Source organism: Sinocyclocheilus grahami, unplaced genomic scaffold (assembly GCF_001515645.1).
Source record: "Sinocyclocheilus grahami isolate Dianchi unplaced genomic scaffold, SAMN03320097.WGS_v1.1 scaffold107.1, whole genome shotgun sequence".
Taxonomy (NCBI): domain Eukaryota; kingdom Metazoa; phylum Chordata; class Actinopteri; order Cypriniformes; family Cyprinidae; genus Sinocyclocheilus; species Sinocyclocheilus grahami.
Genome location: NW_015505286.1, coordinates 1,075,873 through 1,097,636, shown reverse-complemented (window position 1 = coordinate 1,097,636; position 21,764 = coordinate 1,075,873). Strand labels below are relative to the sequence as shown.

The 21,764-nt window shown below is 36.0% G+C and overlaps 1 protein-coding gene and 1 pseudogene across 1 annotated transcript; both read right to left on the bottom strand.

Moving 5' to 3' along the window:
- LOC107588801 (protein ABHD15-like) overlaps positions 1 to 2,612 on the bottom strand; it is a 4,626-nt pseudogene extending 2,014 nt beyond the window's left edge.
- A 339-nt stretch (positions 2,613 to 2,951) lies between these two features.
- On the bottom strand, positions 2,952 to 20,173 carry LOC107588759 (coronin-6-like). The gene is made up of 11 exons (XM_016276986.1): positions 20,009 to 20,173; positions 17,942 to 18,141; positions 13,533 to 13,655; positions 11,118 to 11,247; positions 10,773 to 10,951; positions 10,571 to 10,690; positions 9,697 to 9,801; positions 9,475 to 9,620; positions 8,929 to 8,986; positions 8,536 to 8,763; positions 2,952 to 5,360 (listed from the first exon to the last, which is right to left on the bottom strand). Exons 2-11 carry the CDS (start codon positions 18,137 to 18,139, stop codon positions 5,238 to 5,240), a joined length of 1,410 nt encoding a protein of 469 aa, XP_016132472.1. The 5' UTR covers positions 18,140 to 18,141; positions 20,009 to 20,173; the 3' UTR covers positions 2,952 to 5,237.
- Between the last annotated feature and the right edge of the window lie 1,591 nt (positions 20,174 to 21,764).

Here is a 21,764-nt window from a genome sequence, read left to right as displayed (position 1 = left end):
AATAGATTTTAAAATGTAATTTATTCCTGTGATCATACATAGGTAAATTTTCAGCATCATTACTCTTCAGTGTCACATGATCCTTCAGAAATCATTCTAATATGCTGATTTGCTGATTATCAATATTTAAAACAGGATTCAGGATTCTTTGATGAATAGAAAGATCCAAAGATCAGCATTTATCTCAAATAAAAAGCTTTTGTAACATTATACACTATTCCATTCAGTATAATTTTTATTATTTTTTTGGGAAAGAAATTATAGAAATACTTTTCTTTAGCAAGGATGCTTAAAATTGATCAAAAGTGATGATAAAGGCATTTATAATGTTACAAAAGATTTCTATTTCAGATAAATAGTGTTCATATCGATATCGGAATTATATCGTATCGACCGAAATTAAGAAATATATTGTGATATCAATTTTGGCCATATCGTCCAGCCCTACAGTCTCCTCTTGGCTTATATCAAAATCCGCCGATATTTTATCTTTACAAATCCTCGTTTTGTGCTTCTAATTCATGAACAGCATTTTGTTTTGTTCTCTATCCGTGCTCGTCACTAATCACGCAACGTCGACGTCTTACATCATCTGCCGGAACGCCTTCCGCATATGACAGAATACCGGAAGTGAGAGAAAAGTGTTTATTATGTTTGAAATATGGATATTTATCTTACAAAAATGCATGGATTCGCTACAGCAGGCCTTTATTCACCCCCCGGAGCCGTGTGAGGGATGTTTTATGGATGCACACACTTTATTTCATGTCTTCTGAACTGTTGACAACCAACACCCGCTTAACCCCATTGAAAGGCTTGGAGGGGCCAGGACAATTTTTAATATAACTCCGATTGGATTCATCTGAAAGAAGAAAGTCACATACACCTTGGATGCTTTGAGGGTGAGTAAAACACAAGCTAATTTTCATTTTTGGGTGAACTAACCCTTTAAGATTTCCACATTTTTCTGTGATTTCCGTTAACTGTCTGTGGTTGGAAAATCAGGGCTAAAATTGTGTAGTGGTCACTGGGTAGCATAAAAGTCCATGTTACTTGTGTGCCAAGTGATTGCAAGATTGGAATTAATGCTTTTAATCGTGAATTGTCTCAAAAGGTTTGACATAAGTGATGCCGAATGGCACAGGATAGCTCTTGAAAGTGCAGATGCAATTTTAGCACAGTTTAGCACAGGACATAAGTTGCATGAGCTAATTTTATAGTGGTTTCTTCCATTTGTCATTTTTGGGTGAACTTTTCTTTAACCCAGGGGTGTCCAATCCTGCTTCTGGAGGGCCACTGTCCTGCAGCGTTTAGCTCCAATCCCAAATATACACACCTGTACCATCTAATCAAGGTCTTACTAGGCATACTAGAAACTTCCAGGCAGGTGTGCTGAGGCAAGTTAGAGCTAAACTCTGCAGGACACCGGCCCTCCAGAACTGAGTTTCGACACCCCTGCTTTAACCTGTACTTATGCAGCAGTAGATTCTGCAGTCCATAACATTTTAGCATAGATCAGTCTAATGTGTGAGTAAATTGCTACCTGTTTATTTGAAACTTGCGGTACATGAGGGCTATCCAGTGATGGAGCCAAGGTAGCTCATACTCAAACCACAGTTGTCCATGAAACACAGGATAGATGCAAGCAGCGGCCGTCGGGTAGGATGAAGAGCCACACTCACCCGGATAGGACAGCAGTAACCCTGATCCAGAGCCCTCACTTACTGCAAGCAAAGTTGAGGTTGGATGATGACTCCACAAGTATGCTACTGCTTGCACAAGGTCAGAAGCATTTCCAAACTCCTGGTAGTGTGGAGTAGTCAATGGGCAGTCACCATGACCACGTCGATGGAAAACCACTGGATAGAAGCCCTGTTGCAAAGTCTGGTAGCACAACGTGAGCAAGTGTGGTGTTACTCTGCCTAGGGTGTTGGGAATTATAACAACAATAGCAGGATTACTAGAGCGATGGCACAGAAATCTTCCTCCAGGATGATGATCCCTTTTGGCCTGAGCTTGTTGGTTCGTCAGACTCACAGCCCAATCCAGAGCCACAATACCCCCATCCTTTAGGAGAAGGTTATCCCATGTAAAGCGGACTCCTCCTTGCAGTTCAGCACCTTCCTTTGTGGGCCAAATTGAGATTGGTAATTATCTGAAAATGAGGGTCAGCCTGAGGCCATCATGCCAGCGGAGGCTGGGCCAAAGTATAGCAATGTTTCTTCAGGTGGCTGGCAAGGGCCGTGGGTTTACAGATCAGTATGACTTCTGCCTGGCATTCTTCTGTGGATTCTGATACTGTAAAGCATGGCAGTTTCAAGAGTCTACAGGCCATAATCCACATACAGTGACTCAACTGCTGAACAGTACTGTCTTCAAGAAGACAGATCCAGCTCCATTGATGCAGTATCATAACCAGAACCAGCAGCAGAGAAGGTAGCAGGCAGAGGAATAAGTCCCACATTGCTCTCAAATTTGTAACCTATAGGTCTAACCAAGGGCACAAGGAACCTACCTTAACACTGAGGTTGGTGGACAATGGTTTTCTCAAGTGAGCAAATGGAAAAACACTGAAGTTTTTTTTTTTTAAACTAAATGATCTGTTCTACTATTAGTGCATCAGCCTAAATGGACTTGCACAACAATCATTAACAATACTTTAATCCACAGTCTGTCTGACAGCAGTCTAATGGAACTAATGGAGGTTTTGCCACTTGGATGTCTGAGATTCAAGTAATTCTTTCCTTTACTGACTTCAGAATCCACTTCAAGTTCTACAGAGGTAGAACGCATTGAAAAGTGACCATTAACAGCTCACCATCTGAATAGGGAAGAGACCTTGAGGATATTGCACCCAAACCAGTACCCTTTGTTCCTGAGTTGTTTATATAATAAATCTGTGCTAGCTGTACGGTCCTATAACTAAAAACTGAACAGATGCTGTTTGCTATGTGCCTAGAAATAAATAAGTCGCAGAGTGAGTAATTAACCATGGTGAATGTGTCATGTGTGTCCATGCATTTTTATGAGCAAGTGACTGTATACAACAATGGCAACATTTTTTTTTGTACAAAAAGAGTTTTATTCAAACCATAATACTCACGATTTATCCTCTACATAAACACAAAACAATGTCTTTGGTTTTGATATTTTGCTTTTTCATGTTTTTTTTTTATATTTACACTTTGAAATGTTAAACAGAAGCTACATGAGTTTTAATTGTGTTGGTCAAAGCTGGAAATGCAGAGGTGTGTAAAATGAGAGATTAGTAGCAATTTAAGAGTCAATAATGCAAGCACTCTTACAAAGAGGGACAAGTAGAGACATGTTGTCTATGCAAACATCCTTTTGCTTTTTATGTTAAATCATTAGATTAACATTTGATATCTTTATATAAAGATTTCCAGGAGCTACCTGCATCTGCCTTAAGGAACTGTTCACCCAAAGATGAAAATCATGTTCTCATTTATCTACGTTTCTTTTAATCTTATCTAGAATGTTCAGGCTGTTTTTTTTCATGCAATGAAAGTGTGTATTGATGCTGTCAAGCTTCAAGTTTCAAAAATGTGAAGGAAAAAAACTACAAAAAAAACAGTATAATACTAATACACACACCAATACACGCATACACCATATGCAAAGTCTTCTGAAGCTATGTGGTCTATATATAGTTTTATATGAAGAACAGACTAAAAGCAGTTATTTTTAATTCCTTCTGCTGTAGATCTCAAATATATGTGCATGTTTTGATTTAAAGATTTTTTTTAAATAGTTTTGCAAGAACTAATAATCTTTCATGTCGCTGATGGCACGATGCATCTTGTGCTTGTTCCCCACAGTTATCCTAAGTCTTCAGAACATTTGGAATATAGTGCACGAGTGCACTTTTTTGTGCTTTTTTTTGTCATTTTTGGAGCTCCACAGCCCGAGTAATCACTCACCATTCATTGTATGGAAAAGAGCAGCTTGGACATTTAGCAACAACTTTCATATCTACTGAAAAATAAACGTAATAGTTTAACAATATGAGGATTAGTTTATCAAGAGTATATCATTTTTGGGTGAACTGTTCCTTTATGATAAAATGGCATGAAGTGATGTGCAGAACTCTCAAGCCAGGTATGCACTACACTACACTACATTTTAGGCCTGGTTTTTCTGGAGATCAGCCTTAAATCTGAGGCAAATCGGTGCTCTTTCATGTGAGTGACTATCATATAGTGTGAGATCATATATAGTGGAGACAATCTGAGAAACAATCTGAGAAAAACACTGATACCCGAGAAGTAATTAGCAGGCTAAAACACATTTCACTCTGCAACTCAGTCTTGCAGAGTGAAATGTGTTTTGACTGGAAATCACATTGGCGACGACTTACAGCCAATAAGAGAACAAGATATAACGCAAGGGAAATACCGAGAAGTCATCTTTTTTGTTGTGGATTCTTCCTAGTGAAACTGTGTGATGTGTGACCCACAGTCCCCGATCCGTTGTTATGTGTAAACCACAGCAACTTCGTGATACCCAAAAAAGTTAGTGTAGTGTGAAAAGAACAGCAATCCGATGAAAATTGTGTAGTGTATTGGCGGCATTACTGAGCTCACTACTGTCCTGACATATCATAGTCATGCCATACATGTTGCTTGTCCAGAGCTGACCAAATAAGGGCTACATATGCTACCATCTGATCCCAAGTCCTGGTCTTTACAATGAGGTATATTCACACAGAGACTACCAAAGAGACTACCAAAGACTGTTAACCACTACAGAAAGCTGCAGCTACATTTCTTCTGCCATTATTTGACAGCATTTAAGGTTAAAAAGCAGTAAGTACATTAAAGGATTTGTAAATCCTAAAATGAAGGTGGTTTTGCCTACCTTTTGAATAGCTGACATAAATTCTTCCTGATATGATTCCTTAAGCATTTAAGGAATACAGCTAATATTGTGTACTACTACACAATATTAACAATTTTTCTACAAAGCATCAGGACGAGCATTATAAGTGCCTTTGCCAAATTAAATCTCCTAATTCTCCAAAATGGAACTACTGTATGATTTATTCACATTTAGAAAAAGCCTGTGAAGTCAATTGGCGGTACAGCCAGTTGAACCGGAGTTACGGTGTTGATAATAGCTGGTGTGAGTTGAGGTGGCTTGGCCTATCTGTGCTCATACTTTAGTTGTGAGGGGTTAGCAGTGAATTGGGCAGAGTGCATAGGATGAGTTAGCTTTATTCAGACTGTGCCATTAGTGTACTTAGAGAGTTTATTCTCTAAGTCACAGATTCGTTTCTCCTGAGAGAGAACTGTGGCCTTCAGATTTTGGATCTCCTCAACAAGCTTCTCCAACAACTGAGGCTAGAGTTTGAAAGAGATTGAGAGAAAGCAAAGGAGAAGATGGCAGTTGGAAAGAGAAAACAGAAGAGAGAAGAATAGTGACAGTAGAAGAAGGATGAATATGAGCACACAAGAGAGGGGGAAAAATGCAAAAGAGCAAGTCAAGGACAGGCTTAATTTGGAAATGGAAAGAAATCTTTAGCTTTTAGGGATGGGAATCAAAAGGAATTGAATGATTCTGATTCAGATTACACTTACATTGTGGTTTCCACAATTCAATTCTTCAGAGTACCAAATTTCAAAGTACAAAAAAACTGATCCAAACTATATTAGTCACAAGAGTCAAGTGTCACCAACTAACTTGACTGATTCAGTGATTCAGAGTTATTTTGTGATAGTGTGATAAGAGTTATTTTGACTGTTTCATTAAAGGGGTCATATGATGTTGCTAAAAAAACATTATTTTGTGTATTTGGTGTAATGCAATGTGTTTACGCGGTTTAAAGAAAAAAAAAAAAAACAGTATTTTCCAGATACTGTACATTATTGTTGCTCCTCTATGCCCCGCCTTTCTGAAACATCGTTCTGAAAAGCGCAGTGGGCTTTGATTGGCCAGCTATCCAGTGCATTGTGATTGGCCAAATACCTCAAGCGTGTAACGGAAATGTTACGCCCCTTACCAGGTTCAGGAAACTTTCCTCCGTAAAATGAGCTGCAAACACTTGAATATTTGGGTTGTACTCTTCTGGAACTGTGTTGTAAATAAAAATTAACCACTGATTTCTAGTTGTGTTCTAGAAGGTTTAGCAACAACTTTCATATCTACTGAAAAATAAACGTAATAGTTTAACAATATGAGGATTAGTTTATCAAGAGTATATCATTTTTGGGTGAACTGTTCCTTTATGATAAAATGGCATGAAGTGATGTGCAGAACTCTCAAGCCAGGTATGCACTACACTACACTACATTTTAGGCCTGGTTTTTCTGGAGATCAGCCTTAAATCTGAGGCAAATCGGTGCTCTTTCATGTGAGTGACTATCATATAGTGTGAGATCATATATAGTGGAGACAATCTGAGAAACAATCTGAGAAAAACACTGATACCCGAGAAGTAATTAGCAGGCTAAAACACATTTCACTCTGCAACTCAGTCTTGCAGAGTGAAATGTGTTTTGACTGGAAATCACATTGGCGACGACTTACAGCCAATAAGAGAACAAGATATAACGCAAGGGAAATACCGAGAAGTCATCTTTTTTGTTGTGGATTCTTCCTAGTGAAACTGTGTGATGTGTGACCCACAGTCCAAGAGTTATTTTGACTGTTTCATTAAAGGGGTCATATGATGTTGCTAAAAAAACATTATTTTGTGTATTTGGTGTAATGCAATGTGTTTACGCGGTTTAAAGAAAAAAAAAAAAAACAGTATTTTCCAGATACTGTACATTATTGTTGCTCCTCTATGCCCCGCCTTTCTGAAACATCGTTCTGAAAAGCGCAGTGGGCTTTGATTGGCCAGCTATCCAGTGCATTGTGATTGGCCAAATACCTCAAGCGTGTAACGGAAATGTTACGCCCCTTACCAGGTTCAGGAAACTTTCCTCCGTAAAATGAGCTGCAAACACTTGAATATTTGGGTTGTACTCTTCTGGAACTGTGTTGTAAATAAAAATTAACCACTGATTTCTAGTTGTGTTCTAGAAGGCCAAACAAAGTAGTTTGGCTTTCGCAACAAACCACACAGCGTCTCCACGACATGGCGGCGACAGCAACAATATTACAGCGAGAATATAGTTACGCCTTCTTTCTTTGCGTATACATTTGGGCGGTGTTATGCAAGTCTTCCCACACAGTGACGTAGATATGTGGGGGCGTGTTTGAACAAGGCGTTTTAGGAAGGCGTGGATGAGCGTTCACTTTTATAAAGAATATCTCTTTGGGTTTGAGACTTTAATCTTTGCGACTTTACGGATCTTCTGTATGCACAAAAAGCTTTTAACCCTTAAATGCATACCTCGGGTCTCAACTTTCTTAGTATTCCTCAATCTATTAATTATAAACAATATAACAAGAAAAAAATAGTAAAATATAAAAGAATGGCAGTTTTCTGATATATAAAAAGTATATACGGTCGCTAGAGAGCCGAGGTATGTAAATGTGTAAGTATTTTTTCCTGCGCAACTATATTTACATATCTGATTACTTAATATGTGCAATGCATCTTTTTTCCTGAAGGTGGCACGGTTTGATACACAATGATGACGTGACGTTTCACTCATAATTACCGCAGGCATAAAACAAACGAATATCATCAGCAAAAACTGAAGTGATTTGAATGGCTTTACTGCAGAGCAATTACTATACGCAATGAAATATAAATGTCACTTTTGATGCTGGATGTGCTGAATAAGCTGCCAGTGATCAAAATATTGAATATGAAGTCTTTGAAAATGATAGTTTTGAGAATATGGCTGAGATCGTGAATATGAGGCAGATGCTGAATATACTGTGGAAGTGCGCTCTGACGATGACAGCGATGGTAAAATCATCTGCTCACCCTTTTAAGTTTCAAAAGGTAACGAAATATGCTTTATTTGATTCTTCTGTAATTGTTCTTAAAATATCAAGAGAGTTTTTTGCTATTGCAGCAGTTAGAGATCCATCCGTATGGGATATATAGGTCCGGGTTCCTAAAGACCCGAATATGTAATAATGATTGGCGAAACATTCATGCATTTAAGGGTTAACACTCCAAAGACAAAGGAAAACATGAAATTGCATCATATGACCCCTTTAAAAAGAACCAGTTAATTTAAGTCATTCATCTGTGATTTGAACTGATACACTGTATGTTTTTTGTTCCATGGACAATGTATTAAAAACTGTTTTAATGATATAATTTAGTGGTGCTTTTTATCGAATCAGACATCAAGCTACAGCTTAAACATTCATCTGCCGTAGCATTATAGATTAAAAACCACAGAAAACATTGTTAGGGTATGTTGTTATAATGTTCCAATTAATTATTATAATTTTTTTTGTTTGTTTAATTGTTTTTAAATGAACCCGATTCTGAATAAAATTCCCAGCCCTATTTGCTTCTTGATAAATGCTAGAAAAGAAGGTGATGAAGGAACAAAAGCTATGAAAAAGACATTTTAAGACCAAGGATAAGCAAGATATTCTACTTACGGGCAAACTACTTCCATCTACGACAGACATGCTTCTACGTGTCGCAGGTCTGGTGTCTAGAACATTCTTCTTGGCCACCTTTAGCTCTCTACTCTTTGGAGGAATATAGCCATCCCTCATTGACACTAATATGGGGTCTGCGTCTCGTCCGTCCATCCATTCTTCAGGTTCCAGAGCTGGCTCTGGGCCTGCTGTGTCTGGGTACAGATCATCCTGGAACAGGTCCGACTGGCATCATAGCAACAGAAAGAGTAAAATGTAACTGGATGAACAGATTTTACATACTTCATCATCATATAATCAACTTTTGGTTTCAAATACTTCAGTTTTGTTGGATTTGTGTTCATAGTGGTTCAGGATTGAAATAACCCTCAACAAAGAGTATGTGCTTACCTTTCTGGGTACTGTCATCATAATAGGCTCACACTTTCTTTCATGGAGTTTATATAATCTATATGAGGAATAATACAAGTTTCAGGAATGCTCAATGTGAATGTTTAGAATAACATATACCGATGAATTGTGCACAATAAGACACAAAATGAGTACTGAGAAAGTAAAAGGATCCATTTTGATTTCTTGTAGAGAAAAGTCCTTTCAAAAACAAGCAAATGTTTGAAAAGACCAGAATGACACCAACTTCTATACTTTCCCTCAAAAAAAGTACATTGATTATATATGATTTTATCTTCAGGATTCTTTGATGAATAGAAAGCTCCATAGAACAGTATTTATTTGAAACACAAATCTTTTGTAACATTACAAATATCTGTCACTTTTCATCAATTTAATGTGTCCCTACTAAATAAAAGTATAAATAAATCTCACTGACCCCAAACTTTTGAACGCCAGTCTAGATATATGGTATTTCTGTACACCACATTTTAAAGTAACTATAACACATATCCAAATTAACCAGTTTAACCATGCAAATCTGACCTGGCAATCTCACACTTGCTGACGTCCACTCCTCTCTTGGGCATGAAGCCCATTCCTCTCTGTGGCTCCTTGCTACTGAATGTGCTGATGTAATGCACATAGGGAGGCTCCTCTGTGATCTCAAAATATCGAATACTGCTGTCACCCTGTGGAGACATGGAAACAACTTTACAGCGCCAGCCTGAGTACGATAGCAAATGGAGATGAAACAAGGAGTCATACCTTGCCGCTAAGATACATGATGTTAGTGTCTGGATCATAAAAAGGCAATAAAACTCCATTACTTGTGTCCAATTCCAACAATGCTATGGGCTCTTCAAAATTAGTCTAAACAATGACAGAAATGAACACCATCAGGGATTTGAAAGAAAACAACTGCAGTGAAATAAAACTGATCAACATATAGAACAATGATTATTAATGAGCCTTAAATAGATAAATTAACATTTTGTCACAATTTAATCACCCTCATATCATTCCAAACCCATAAAACTTTGGTTAATCGAGACACAAATTCAGGTATTTCAATGTATCCTGAGAGGTTTCTTTCTGTCCACTGAAAGTCCAGGTAATCAAAACTTAGAATATTCAAAAAGGCCACAAAGGCATCATAAAAGTAAACATTTTGAAGAGATATGAGTTATGAGCAGATTTCATTTAGACTTTTATTTACTGTATATCTAAACAATGATCGACACACATACATAGCGCACATCACATATGGCAAACAACCAGCTCAAACATGTATGCGTTACACAGGAGAACCAGTGAGGTTTGTTCTAGCGTGTGACACACACACAAGCTTCCATGTTTAACTTATGTGATGTATGTGTTTATATGTGAATAAAATCTTATAAAGATATCATATCTCTTCATAAGACTTGGATTAAACCGCTCAATTCATACAGATTGATTTTACAACGCTGTTTTTGGATCTTCTAAGTTTTACTTACCTGGACTTTCAATGCAGGGACAGAAATTTCTCAGGTTTCACTAAAAATATTTTAATTTGTGTCGAAGATTAGCCAAAGCAAACTAGGTATGGGATAGCATAAAGGTAAGTAAATTAACTATCCTTTTCATTTTGCTCCATTACCGGATCCCACAGGCCAAGCTCTCTCTGGCTCATCCGGGTGAAACCTGTGGTGAAAATGTTGCCCTCTTTGGTAAAAATGGCTCTCATTGGCCGGATGCCCTCATGTGGAGACAGTCTTTCCTACAGAAGAAAAAATGTCCATAATGACCAAGTTTACCAACAGCCCTGAGGGTTTTCTTCTTTTCTCTACTATAATACTTACCGCCACCACCTCGTTTTTCCGGGCATCACACACTCGAAGGCGACGGTCCTTGCAGGTAGTGCAAAACAGGCTACCGTTGTAGTTCCAGCTGACGTTATAGATGAGATCAGGATGGTCATCCATTGTCATCAAGGGTTCTCCAGTGCCCACATTCCAGATGATGATCAGATTATCACTGCCTGAGACAAAAGCACACTGAATGGAAACCATCTGCATGGTGGGACCAAGACTTTCCACTGCTTCTAATTTATTTCCAATGAAATTAAGTAATCTTATTTTTATACACTTGTATATCTATTTAATGTAAGAAGTTGGTGTCTATTAAAAAGCAGTACTGATCTTTACCTGCAGTGAGGAGTATGTTGCGAGCAGTGGGGTGCCATTTGATGATGCCCACACGTTTAGAGTGACCCTCCAGCACCACAATGGGCTCACTGATGGGACGAGAGGGAGTGTGGTCAGGGATCTGCCATACCTGAGTATACACAACTCTATTAGCGAAACGGTTCTCAACTGGGGTGCCTCAACAAACTTCCAAAGATTTAATATTTTATTATAATTATTTTAATATTTTTTAGATCATCCTGCAACCTGGATGACTTAAATATATTTGTATTTTTTTTAACAGAATTACTAAAAATTATTTTAAAAACATAAAATAAATATTGTAAAGACATACAGACATGTTCATCTGCTTTAAACGTAAGAGTGTAGAAAAATCCCACACTACTCAAACTTCATTAAGCCTGAGGATGGCTGATTGACCACAATGCTGCTAATACAATTTTGTAATTATACTAGTTGTATATATTGCAATTGTTTTTGTTTAAAATGTTCTGTAGTAAAATAATACGGTAATTAAACAAGAATAATCAATTAGCCTAGAAAACATTTGGTGTAGAAACAATTTTCCAATAATCTTTGTTTCATTTACAACTTCGAACCATATGTATTATTTTAATATTTTTTAGATCATCCTGCAACCTGGATGACTTAAATATATTTGTATTTTTTTTAACAGAATTACTAAAAATTATTTTAAAAACATAAAATAAATATTGTAAAGACATACAGACATGTTCATCTGCTTTAAACGTAAGAGTGTAGAAAAATCCCACACTACTCAAACTTCATTAAGCCTGAGGATGGCTGATTGACCACAATGCTGCTAATACAATTTTGTAATTATACTAGTTGTATATATTGCAATTGTTTTTGTTTAAAATGTTCTGTAGTAACATAATACGGTAATTAAACAAGAATAATCAATTAGCCTAGAAAACATTTGGTGTAGAAACAATTTTCCAATAATCTTTGTTTCATTTACAACTTCGAACCATATGTTTTTTTTTTACAGTTTACAGATTAAACTGTCTGGGTATACTTATATATTGGATTGAAGATAAGTAGTATTGTTCCTTTGGTTTCCAGTGAGCACAGCAGCAATGCCAGCACAGAGGACAGCTGCAGTTAACCTCCTCTAACAGCAGTGCATACAGTGCATGCCATTCACGTTTGTAATGTAATGTAATGAAATAGCAGTAATAGCACTCATATAGTATAATACATCTCCACATCATCTTGCTAAACTCTGGGGAAATGCATCCCATATCCGTTTTCAATAGATTATATAATACTTTCAGCATTTATACTCAAATTTCAAATGTCTGAATGCTATTGCAGTAGATACAAAACAAACCAAGTGACATCTGCAAGCAAATACTTTAAATAGCTTTTCTAGTAGCAACTTTACTTTCCTAAGCCACTTTTGTTCAGATTCACACAGGTGTTCTAGAAGCTGGAGTTGTATTTGTCTTAATTTTGAACAGTGACACACTGAATAAAAAGAACAAATAATAAAAAAAAACTGGTGTAGGATTTACTTTGAAACTATTTTTGCTTAGAAATTGCTAGTAAATTTCACAAATAGTTACAAAGAAATAGCAAGTAACACATTGAATTACAGGTGTTCTAGAAGCTGGAGTTGTATTTGTCTTAATTTTGAACTGTGACACACTGAATAAAAAGAACAAATAATAAAAAAAAACTGGTGTAGGATTTACTTTGAAACTATTTTTGCTTAGAAATTGCTAGTAAATTTCACAAATAGTTACAAAGAAATAGCAAGTAACACATTGAATTAAAAAGTAAAATTTTACATTTTGTAAAATGTACGCCAATAATCCTTGTTTTTATAACTTTGAAAAAACACTTTTTACAGTGTATTGTTTTATTATTTTAACTTTTCGTGAAATTCTTTTCCTTGAAAGAGGTGCTTATGTTACCTTTATTTATTTTGATCTAATGTAATGACATTTATACACTAATAAGTATGGCTTAAGTGTCCAAATACTTCACGAGGTCACCATATACAGACATGTTTGTGCATGAGGACATGCGCATGTTCCAGTGTGTGCTGAAAATGAAATGATTCATCCCTATAGACAACTCAGACCCATCATTCCTTGTCTGTCATTACCACTGGCTTATTTGTGAACAGGTTTCTGGCCAAGAGTGCCATACTAACATGTGTTTATAAATACCAGCTCCTGTCCCATGCCCGAACCGTTAACTCCAGTCATCACCCTTCATATTAACACTATTGTCTTTCACCGTGATCTTTCCCTCCAGTGTAAGTAGGTATATATGGAGGCATGCTGCATTTGTTAGTAAAAAATGCAACTGAAACATGTTCATGACTACAAGGCTAGCGGCTGGCAGGCAGAGGAGACGTTTATGAATGTCTGTCATGATGATTACCATGGCAGTGGTGTCTTCAGAGCAGCTGGCCAGTATGTTGTCATTGTGAGGACACCAGTCAATGTCCAGAACAGGCCCTGAGTGTCCAACCACTAGAGGGTAGTTTTTGTCCACTCGACCCACCTATAGCATATTAAAACAAGGAATAAAAGATCATGTTAAGTATTGCGACACATATAAAGTCAGTATATAGTCTTAATATAAACAACCATCAAATGTTTGGGGTCAGTAAGACTTTTTAATCTTAGTCTCTTATGTTCACCATGGCTGCATTTATTTGATCAAACATACAGTATAAAAACCAATATGGTAAAACATTACAATTTAAAAATAACTGGTTTCTATTTTAATATATTTTCAAATGTAATTTATTCCTGTAATGATAATGCTGAATTTTCAGCAGCCATCACTCCAGTCTTCAGTGTCACATGATTCTTTAGAAATTATTCAAATATGCTAATGAAATGATCAAGAAACATTTCTTATTATTATAAATATTGAAAACAGTTGCTTAATATATATATTTTAAAACCATTATACTTTTTTTCAGGATTCTTTGATTAATAGAAAGCCTAAAAGAACAGCATTTATTTGAAATATATATTTTTTGTAACTTCCTGAATAAAAGTATTCATTTCTTTTAAAAAATTATATATATAACGGTTATTGATCTATCATTTTTGTAATCCTTTTCGCTGCATGCACATTTTCCATGCGGTCCTGTCACCGAATAATTTCCCCCTTAATAGAAATCATCCTCCTTGTGTGTATTTATAACCCTGTGATGAGGCGTTGAAAAGGGAGTTTTTCTTTTGGCCTGCCTGAGACTGAGTACAGGGGAGATGGCTTGCTGAGTATTTATAGCGTGTCTTTCCAGGCCTGCTGATATATGCTCGTGACTCGGCAGAGGCTACACTAAAAGGGCATTAACTGATGATGGACCCTTAGAGAATCAAGACAAACTCACAAAAATAGATTCAATGATGTGATTCGCTGCTGTTTATCAATATATTACGCTTGACTTTGATTCGACAAAGGTCGCACATGCATTAGCAACAACTAGAAGTACTTTAAGATGCTTTTTAATGTCAAACTCAACATTTCTACAATAGTTTCTATTGTGGAAGACCTGTTTGATTGCGTAACCTACATCAAATTCAAATAAGAAATTTATACAGTAGTCCCAAATGTAGTTATTTTAACACTTAAACTACATTTAAAAATACCAAATAACAAAAATATCAGACCAAGTGGCATTTATTATAAAGAAAGATAGCACACTCACACTTTTAGACAGTCTTTGGTTGTCAAATATCTGTTCATCAGTAAATATGATAGCACTATACCTGTGTGAACAAACACTAAAATGACCTTAGGGCCAATTGAGAGGAATTTCTAAAAAGAAAAATAAATTTGGACAAAAAAAAGAAAGGTGTGCCACTTGTTTGAAATGCTGTTATCTAATGACATTTAGGCATTTTTAAATACTTTCAGGCATGTGTAAATACTTTTTTAAACCACTTTATCTGTGAAATGCATTTATTTGAAATATATTTTGTATTATTATAAATTTCTTTACTGTACTTATAGCGTGTCTTTCCAGGCCTGCTGATATATGCTCGTGACTCGGCAGAGGCTACACTAAAAGGGCATTAACTGATGATGGACCCTTAGAGAATCAAGACAAACTCACAAAAATAGATTCAATGATGTGATTCGCTGCTGTTTATCAATATATTACGCTTGACTTTGATTCGACAAAGGTCGCACATGCATTAGCAACAACTAGAAGTACTTTAAGATGCTTTTTAATGTCAAACTCAACATTTCTACAATAGTTTCTATTGTGGAAGACCTGTTTGATTGCGTAACCTACATCAAATTCAAATAAGAAATTTATACAGTAGTCCCAAATGTAGTTATTTTAACACTTAAACTACATTTAAAAATACCAAATAACAAAAATATCAGACCAAGTGGCATTTATTATAAAGAAAGATAGCACACTCACACTTTTAGACAGTCTTTGGTTGTCAAATATCTGTTCATCAGTAAATATGATAACACTATACCTGTGTGAACAAACACTAAAATGACCTTAGGGCCAATTGAGAGGAATTTCTAAAAAGAAAAATAAATTTGGACAAAAAAAAGAAAGGTGTGCCACTTGTTTGAAATGCTGTTATCTAATGACATTTAGGCATTTTTAAATACTTTCAGGCATGTGTAAATACTTTTTTAAACCACTTTATCTGTGAAATGCATTTATTTGAAATATATTTTGTATTATTATAAATTTCTTTACTGTACTTTTTTTTTTTTTTTTGCAATTTGATCATCTTACTGACCCCAAACTTTTGAATGATAATATATGTGACCCTGGACCACAAAACCAGTCATAAGGGTAAATTTTTCAAAATTGAGATTTACACCATCTGAATAAATAAGCTTTCCATTGATGTATGGTTTCTTAGGATAGGGCAATATTTGGCCGAGATGCAACTATTTGAAAATCTGGAATCCGAGGGCGCAAAAAAATCTAAATATTGAAAAAAATCGCCTTTAAAGTTGTCCAAATTAAGTTCTTAGCAATGCATATTACTAATCAAAAATTAAGTTTTAATATATTTACATTCGGAAATTTACAAAATATCTTCATGGAACATGATCTTTACTTAATATCCTAATGATTTCTGGCATACAAGAAAAATCTATAATTTTGGCCCATACAATGTATTTTTGGCTATTGCTACAAACATACTTAAAGGGGTCATATGATGCGATTTCAAGTTTTCCTTTCTCTTTGGAGTGTTACAAGCTGTTCGTGAAGCGATTATGGTAAGGGGCGTTACATTTCCGACGAGTGCTTGCGGTGTTCGGCCAATCACAGTGCACTGGGTCAGCTGGCCAATCAGAGCAGACTGCGCTTGTCGGAAGGAGGGACTTTGTAGAAAACTAAGCGTTTGAGAGAGGCGGGGCATAGAGGACCTACAATAATGTACAGTATTTGAAAAATAATGTGTTTTTTTGTACATTAAAGCATCAACATATTATGTTACACAAAATAATGATCTTTAAAAAAGCATAATATGACCCCTTTAATACAAGCGACTTAAGATGGTTTTGTGGTCCAGGGTCACATATGTATACATTTTGTAATCTGAATACTTTTAACTGCATCCCATATTTGACGTTTACCCAGGAAGTAGTTTTATTTGGCCCCGTTCTTTAGCCCAGCTCATTCTATTTTCTCAAATTTTACAGAAATTGAAGGTTGTGTTCATCAAATTCAACTATTCAATCCTGTTACCAAAATGTAAAAAAAAACATTTAATGTATGAGAAATAACAACTCATATGAATCTAATCTATATATTACGTGATAATAACAGTAGAAACTTCATGTTTATGCTTAAATTAGTCAATGTCAGTTTAATGATGAGTCTATAAGTAATTCCACTAGGTAGAAATGTCTAGTGCGTATGGATGCATTCTGAAGAAACCAATGACAGAGGAAAGAAGATATAAACCTATATATATGATGACATACTAATGATATGATCTTCATGAACTGCATTAGAAATCTGATGTTGTAAAACATGCTTACTATTTTCATAGTTCCATGAGTATTTGTGATAAAATGTTATAATGGACAAACGATCATCATATTGGCATATTGATTTCCATTGGTTTGCCGATACTGCAGATGCAAGCTGCTAAGTAACATACAGTGGGGGAAAAAAGTATTTAATCAGCCACCAATTGTGCAAGTTCTCCGACTTAAAAAGATGAGAGAGGCCTGTAATTTTCATCATAGGTATACCTCAACTATGAGAGACAAAATGAGGAAAAAAAATCCAGAAAATCACATTGTAGGATTTTTAAAGAATTTATTTGCAAATTATGGTGGAAAATAAGTATTTGGTCAATAACAAAATTTCATCTCAATACTTTGTTATATACCCTTTGTTGGCAATGACAGAGGTCAAATGTTTTCTGTAAGTCTTCACAAGGTTTTCACACACTGTTGCTGGTATTTTGTCTTTTTAAGTGGGAGAAATTGCACAATTGGTGGCTGACTAAATTACTTTTTTGCCCCACTGTATAAGAAGAGATGGCAATGCATGATGGGGATTACATCAACTCAAAAAGGCTTACTCAGCTTCGGTATGTCACAGAAGTAGTTTCAGACAACATATGCAAGTTGTGTACCCTGTTTCCATGGGGTTCAAACCTTTGCCTCTATGAGGGTGAAATGGAAGCCCTGTGGGGGATGGGCACCCTTAACATGAGCCATGGCTGAGGCTCTTGAACAAACATACCCATAAATATAGCCCCATGAAGCTGAAAGAATAGACAAGGGTTATATGGTTGTACATGTTTCAGTAGTTTTCTCCTCAAGCCACTCACCTGTGAGAGAGGCAGAACCAGAAAGGCCCCGCCTCCACTGGACTCCACTATAACTGCCAGAAACTTTGGGTTAACTGCACAGAAGGAACTGTCCCATGTCACTTTGGAAACCCGGATATCATCAAAACTTTGATCTGCTTTCACTGCTTGCCCAAAAACATGCCGGAACTTACTCTGGCGCACAATGCTGCGACTCATGGCTGTGAAAAACAGAGAAACATATTGCATGTGTATGTGACACATATATATACATATATATATAATTGCCTATATAATACGTGGAATATTTAATCATTATTTGGTGTAAACTCTGTGAAAAAGCTGCTTAGTTATCACTATCAAACTGTTAAATGTATTTTAAATTAAATTAAATGTATATTTGATTGTAATTGGCTTAATAATGTATTATTCAATTATAATTATCTATCATTTATTAAAAAACATATTTGCCAATGACAATGACAGTAACATTAAATATTGCTTTATTAATGTCAGATAGATATATTCTTTTCTGGTAATTAATACTCCTTAACTACTGGCCAGTTTAAAGTTTTAAATACACATCAATGCTATACGTATTATGCATATTGTTATAAATATTAATAATGGTAATCATAATTAAAAAATTATGATGAGGAAATATTATGGTGGCAGGTATAACTGTGATAAACATATTAATGTACATTGTAAAGTAATTATATTTCCTTAAAATCCTTATATTTTCCCAGTTGTCATTTGAGAGAGAATTATTTGTGGAAGCAACAGATGATTGACATAAACAAACAGACACACAATCTGCATAATCAACACAAAAGCACCGTAAATAGCTCCTATTGAACAATAGAGAATATAAGCCATGGCTGGGCAAGAGTTTAAAAACATCTGAGAGATCAGGAGAGTTGTAGCACGGACTGAATGATAACGCTGTCAGCATAACCAATTAGAAATCACTATCATACGTGAGCACCACCTTCTTGAGGTGACAGCAGAAGTTAATATAAAGGATTTACAGGACAAAAAAAATGTTCTGAGCTAAGAAAGTAAAAGTTAACATAATATGATTTGCAATCGTGTTAATCACCCAATAATGAGAGGTCTTTGATAAACCTTTTTCCTTCAAATACTTTTTAAGACAAATCCTACATGTATAGACTCAGAACATTGCACATAGACATAACAGAACATTGCTATGCAACAAAAACAATGACATTATTGGTGCAAGTACATTATTTGTACTTGCCTCTAATTTACACATGCACAACTTGTAGAATTTTAACTAATTTATAGCAGATGAAAATGTTAACCTATATCAAAGTCTGAGAGACACACATTCTGGATCGAACCCCAACTGCACACATTTGTGAAATCACAATAAACAGTTATTATTCACTTTAAACGAACAATGAATTGTACTTGCCTCTAATTTACACATGCACAACTTGTAGAATTTTAACTAATTTATAGCAGATGAAAATGTTAACCTATATCAAAGTCTGAGAGACACACATTCTGGATCGATCCCCACTGCACACATTTGTGAAATCACAATAAACAGTTATTATTCACTTTAAACGAACAATGAAATTGACACTGATACTACACCACTTGGGTAGAGAGAGTTGTTAACCCCCCTTCAGAATGCAGTATCTTAAAACCACACAACAGTTTGTCCCATGTGAGAAGGCCCCCCTCACTGTCTTCAGACAGGGTCACTTTCCTAATATAGTCATGCCAAACTGCCCATGTGTCTCCCCCTCTGTCCCCTCCAGACATGATCCTTCCATATTCACAAAGGGACAGAATGAAAATATACCAATGCCAACGTATACAGCGTGCGCTATTTTTCAAAACAAGCTCCGCGCACACCTGACCTTTAATTATAGATATTCCTACAGCAACTCAATGAAGGAGCAGAACGTGCTGCACCGATACAATATGATGATGTCACAGCCTATTCGTAACAATAACAAAACAAAACTTTACAAAAACTATACAACGCGCGTGTCGTCACGATGCAGCATTCTATCATGAGGAACTGCGTATCTGTCAATCAAATGAATCACTTACCGCTGTCTTTGGGGAATGTACGTCTTTAAATCTGCTCTTCCCCTTTCTCAAGACGGTTTAAGGCTCCTCTCGACTCTGCAATTTTTAGAAGTGTCTCGTTTATTCCAGGTCACAAACTTGGAGCGGACTCGCAGAACTAGAGCGAGTTCCTCCTCACTAGTCGTTCCTGAATATCGAGCGAGAAGAGAGAGAAATCTGTGGACTGGGGGGCTGGAGAAGTGCACAGACAGGGGTGTACATGTATGGCAAGCCATTGTAACAAATACCCTTAACCCTTTCGCACGTGAGTTTAAAATACTCGAGCTGAGCCCCCAGCTTGAGTTTTTTTTAGGCGACCTTTATTTTAAAATGCATTATTGTTTCCATGGCGACGCGTCATGCTTGTCATGTGACACAGTGCAGCCACAATACAGCTGTATGACACATGGATCGCTTTTATTTCGTTTTTCCTGTTTTATTAAAAATATTCACAAACATGCTCACTATATTATGAAATATCTGATATTCCGATTCTGAAATATGTGCAAGTAAATGTATTTGGTAGTTTAAACACTTTTATATCGACCGTGCTAGTTGATCTATACCGGGTGATGGGCGCCGCCATGTTAGTTTGAGCTGATTCCGAGCTGTGGGATTTACAACACGCAAATTCATCCTCTCCTACCGAAACACGTTAAAGTAGGTCTCTGGTAAACTGGGAGAAGAGCAGAGTAAACTTTATAGTTACCTACACAATCTGTATATGATATCAATAAAAACATGTCGTCAGATTATATTTGTAAGGATCATTATTGCCGTTTCCATAGACATCAGCGTGCATTTTACAAACTGTAAATGTATGGTTTTGCTAGTACTTATGTGTATTTAAATGTCTGAAACCTAAAATAAGGATTATATGGTTGAAAACAATGAATATTTGTGATAATATGACAAGCGCTTAGCGCATCCGATCTGGCTCTGCGTGAAAGCGGATTTAAATTCAGCAGTCGATGACGTGACGCACTGAAAGTTCTAATCACACCGGTGTGATCGTACACTTCAGGGACCAGCCAAGACTGATCACACCGGTGTGATCGTACGTCGAGCGTCAAAGGGTTAAAAATAAGTATTAGTAACTAAAATATATACTAGTAAGTAGTCCAATAGTGACTAGCATCTACCTTTAAATGTACAATACTTATCAGATTAAATTCTATCACTTATTCTAATAGTGACTAGCATCAATTCAACTAGTCACTAGTATGTATTATATACTAGTACTTATTCCTTAGCTTCTAGTATCTAATAAGTACTGTGTGCAATAAATTCTAGCAACTATTTGAATATTACAGTAACTAATTATTAACAGTAAATGAGTAGTTAGTGAAGTGGTTATTTTTGCTGTAACTGAGGTAACAACGAACAAGACAAACAATGCAACATTGCAATATAATGAAAGGTGTTATATGTAACTTTTTTGAAAGTACTAACACATAAAAATATCACAATATGTTTGCACATATTTAGGAAACATGCTAAATTCATATACTTGTTTCTCCAAAAAACAATGTTACAGTCAAGTTATTCTACTTTGCAATGGGGATTCCATTTTGGAATGTTTGTTTTTGTTTTGGTCTGTGTGATTCCGCACACCGAGCCTGCTTTAAAAAAATATCAGATCTTGGGATGACCAATCAGAATCTATTATTCCAGACAACCGTGTAATACTTTAATAAATACTTACAACTATAGGATTAGTTAAATCATAATGTTAAAT